General features: G+C 35.6%; 1 protein-coding gene across 1 annotated transcript; it reads right to left on the bottom strand.

The window, feature by feature from the left end:
• Nucleotides 1–2,020: 2,020 nt before the first annotated feature.
• Nucleotides 2,021–4,774, bottom strand: LOC112681294. The gene is made up of 2 exons (XM_025551559.1): nucleotides 4,453–4,774; nucleotides 2,021–2,790 (listed from the first exon to the last, which is right to left on the bottom strand). The coding sequence occupies exons 1-2, from the start codon at nucleotides 4,628–4,630 to the stop codon at nucleotides 2,021–2,023; spliced, it is 948 nt and encodes a 315-aa protein (XP_025407344.1). The 5' UTR covers nucleotides 4,631–4,774.

Below are 4,774 nucleotides of genomic sequence, written 5' to 3'. Positions count from 1 at the left end.
TCTTTAGGTGGGGGTCCGTGATTCATTTGACTTTGAGAACCTCTGGTATAGACTATGCCCTCTCTATATTACTCTATGACCACAACGGACGCCGCCGAACGTATTTATAGTCTCCTAATTAGCCGATAATTCACGGATGACGATACCGACGAGTCGCACCCCGCACCTTCCTTAAGGAACGGGGAGAGTGGGGCATCGGCACCGCCGAAGGCAAGTATGTCCCCAGAAGGTTAAAGACCTGCGTAGGTTCTTAGGAACATGCAATTGGTACAGCCAGTTTGTTGACGACTACTCGGACACCATTGCACCCTTAACCGACCGACTTAAATACGGAGCTAAGTGGCGTTGGACGGAAGTGGACCGAATTTCGGACGGAACTGTTAGAAAGTTTCGACAACCCCGAAATTCAAGCACAGTTGCGGAAATCCTTTCTACACGACAGATCACCTCCGAATCACTATCGGAATTCGTGTTGTCAAAGCAAAAACTAGCGCGCCGGAACGGCGGGATGTTGTTCGTCAACTCTTCGCATGGTCACATCGCCACTTTCGCGTCCTACGATTTAACACCATCCCTCTGCATACACAGAAAGCAACGTGATCTTGTTATTTTATTATTTTAATTTTTTGTTATTCGGTGTTCGCCACTCTGCGCACGATCGTGTTGATCACTATTATAATTATTATTTTTAAGTGCTCACGCCTGTTAATATACGGCCCACGGGCCATTACCAACTCGTCAACCGCGTTGTGCTTATTATTCCTTATTATTATTATTAAATTGTGCGTTGTGCCTCCCACCGGTCCACGACAAATTGGCTCCCCGGAAGGATTGAACCGGTCAGCAAAAAGGGTAAGTCAAATTTTCGCTTGTTTTTACCACACGCCCTGCTTATTTTACGTAGTTATATAAGTCAGGTCGTCCTCGGAGGTTCTAATATTATCGAGCGAGGTACGGAATTCCCAAATACAGCACACAATCGTAAAATAATTGGGACCCGGGCAACGAAAATAGACGCACGCGCGAGATAGCGGTTGGATACAAATGGGCTAGGTAGGAAAGAAATTTAATTAGCCCACCAACAGCAAGGTAAACCGATACCGCCGAGACTGATCAAAAAAAAAAAAATATACGACGAACTGCCGGAAACCGGTCTATCAAAACTCCGCCGCCGAGATCGCGCGACACACGTGCCCGCGTCGTCGTTAAGGTACGTTTTCCTAGGAGCGCGTTTTTTGCGCCGCAGAAACCGATCACGTCGACGTGAGCGTAAAACGTCTTACGCGGCGTAAAAGTGTTTTCCTATAAAATATAGTGGTTGAACAATTCAGTTGACTACTGGAAGTGTGATCAGTGTGTAGTGCATTTGTAATAATTTATTAAGTAAATACAATATTACTAGTACAGTATTATTATTAATTATTATTATATTATTATAATTATTAATTAATAATTTTGCAATTGCAATGAATCGTCGTGAAAGAAAGAAAAAACTAATTGCACTGCTTATTCTTCGACATTTAACAATCGATGACGAAGATGAAGAATATATGCTCCATGAACATTGGAATTTAAGAAAGAAAGTCAGTGACATTTATAATAAACGAGAAAACGAGGGTATTTTCAAAATGTTGATAAATAACCACCTTGTCGATGAAGAGCAACGGTTTAAAAGTTATTTCCGAATAACTCGTGAGATGTTTGCCTACATTTTGAACCTTGTAGAAGGGGATTTGACAACTGCCTCATAAAACAGAGTAAAAACACCTATAACTGCTGCGGAAAAATTGGCTCTTACTCTTAGGTAAGTGATCTATGAAAAGTAATAATTCATTTTATTTAAATAATCTTTAAAATTATTTATTAAATCATCTTATTCTCCATATAAAAAAATCATTAAGGTATATGAGGTTATATATGCATATAAATGTAGCTTATCATTAAATTATTATAAATAATGTTAAAAATGAAAATTATAATAAAAATTAAAATATTATTATTTTATAAAATATTGAAAATATTACAAATCTTCATCATCTAAAATTCCCTTCATAGCATCACTAATCATGTGACTGGAAAAATTGGAAGTTTCCGAGTCAGTGTCCGCAGGGGTAAAAGTATATGGTGTAGTGCATGTAGATGATGCTGCAGATGAGTGGTAGGAATTTTCATTATCACCGTGAATAATGTTAGTGAATCCGGTATTTAGTGACTGCTGGTTCAAAAATTCCATTTCTGTTGTGATTTGAAAAATTTTTGCTTTTGTCTTAGTGGCGAGGTCTGGGCGAAATTTTTTCACAGTAGCAGCTACAGTTTTGAAAAACATGTCTGTTGCGTCTTCTGGTGTTGTAAGCTCTTCTAAGCACTTTTTAAAATGATCCCTATCTTCCTTTTTTTCTTTTAAGTATTTATCAATAAAAGCATTTTCTTTCCTTTTATTTGATTTTGGTATTTTAAAATCATCAGAGGAAGTCTTTAGACCACTTGACATCTGAGTATGTTCAGTAGGAGTGTGTACAGAAGTTATAGGAAGAGTTGATTGGTCTGACTCTTGCTCGGTTGAAACACATTCTTCCACTACTTTATCTTCTTCATCGCCAACGCCAGTCACTTCATGCTCGGATATGTTTGAAAAACTGTCTCTTTCATCTTCCACTACATCTAAAAATCTCAAGCAATCCCAGTAAACAGCTCTCTTTTTTTTAGCAGCTTTTCCTGTTTCTTTCCCTTCCTTTTTTTCTCTCCTATAATGATCACGCACACTTTTCCATCGCTTCTTGCACTCAGTTTCTATAGCAATCAAACACAAAGATACATATACACCTAGTTTTCTATTCTTTTTTTATATAATTTTTTTTTTCATATTGGCCATTATAAGGACCACTCTTAATGTACAATGTCAATAATACTCATTATATTTGTTATATACATTATTTTGTGAAAAAAACTAGTAATCCGCAAAAACCGAAAATTAATCCGCAAAATAACGTATATAACAAAATTCAAAAAATAGCAAATGTACATTCTGTAAAATGGTGCTGACTAATTCATATACATATAACTATTTGTTTCAGATTTCTAGCCACAGGAGAATCCTTTAGATCGCTGGCATTTGGTTACCGCATCTCTCCTTCTGCTATAAGCACATTTGTACCCAAGGTTTTGGCTGCGATACAAAAACAAATTGTACCTATTTTTCTACCTTCACCAGATCAGATAAACTGGAACCAAAAGGCTGAAGAATTTAAGAAACGTTGGGATTTCCCTAATTGTGTTGCAGCCATTGACGGCAAACATGTGAGAATAGTGGCACCTTCTAAGTCGGGAAGTTTGTATTTCAACTTCAAAGGATTTTTTTCTATTGTACTTCTTGCAATGATCGATGCTAATTGCAAGTTTGTAGTTATTGATGTTGGTTCGTATGGAAAGGAGGGCGATGCAGGCATTTTTAATAAGTCGAAAATGGGGTTGTTGGTAAAAAATGAAACTATATTTCCGCCCTCGAAATTTCTCCCGCATTCTAACATCTTGCTGCCTCACGTAAAAGTTGGTGATGAAGCGTTCCGGTTAAGTGAGCATATAATGAAGCCATACTCCAAAGCACAGATGTTAGAAGATCCGAATAAAAGGAAGTTCAATTACCGACTGAGCAAAGCCAGAAGAGTATCTGAAAATGCTTTTGGAATTATGTGTGCGATTTTTAGAATTTTTTTCACTCCCATAAATCTGAAACCTGAAAATGTAGACTCGGTCATTGTAGTGTGCTGTTGCTTGCATAACATGCTCAGAGATGATTATATACATAGAAATCAATCCCAACTGGTTATATACCAAGACGTAGAAGATTTCCCTACACAAAATATGATTCCTTTAGCAGGTACAGGTGGTTTTACCAAGTCTGACGGATTTCAAGTGAGAAGTCGATTTACTGATTACTTCAGTACCCAGGATTTTACTAACCATGAAGATTGAGTACTTAACGACAATAAAATTCATACTTTTAAATATAAATATAAATATAAGTGTAATAGTAGTAATATAAGTGGTATATATGTGGTATATATATACTAGTATAGTACCTTAATTTTTGAATGTTACAAATAGTGTAAAAATTAATATTAATAATAATATTAGGTAATTATTTTCATATTATATAAATACTTTAATAATAAATACAAAACAAGACGTAATAATATACTTAATGTTTATTTTATCATATAAATATTGTTGTTATTGCATTATCGCAGACCACAGTCGTTTTTGGGAAAATAGACTATAATAAATATAAATAGATTATAATAATAATGCGACAACAGACTAAATATATGAATTGATAAAATTAAATTGTGTAAATTGAAAAGTAAATACGAATGAGGAAAAAATGAAGTTGTTTTTATGAATAAATATGCAATTATAATTCTAAAAAATCTACATATAAACATATCTTTTTACCTGTCCTATTCAGAATTTTTCCAGCTTCCTCCCATATGAGATCTTTTTTTAATGTGTTTTTGCAATCCGGATTCTTCAAATCATATAATATTGTATGATTACTAACAAATGCAATCAACTGATCGTCGTCGTCACCCGAAAAACGAACGCTTGGCCCAACACAACTACTTTTATGCATTTTATTATTTTGAAAACACTTTAATATAATATAAAATAGCAAAATAGAAAACCACAATTTCTATAAAACGCTGCGCGCAACACAATAGACTGCCTTTCTCGTCAGTCGACGAATCGCGCCGAGCTTATTGCGCTGACACGCAAC

This window comes from Sipha flava, unplaced genomic scaffold, assembly GCF_003268045.1.
Source record: "Sipha flava isolate LNK unplaced genomic scaffold, YSA_version1 18964_pilon_pilon, whole genome shotgun sequence".
NCBI classification, from domain to species: Eukaryota; Metazoa; Arthropoda; class Insecta; order Hemiptera; family Aphididae; genus Sipha; species Sipha flava.
The sequence above is the reverse complement of the archived record's forward strand: the minus strand, read 5'-3'. Positions and strand labels throughout refer to the sequence as shown.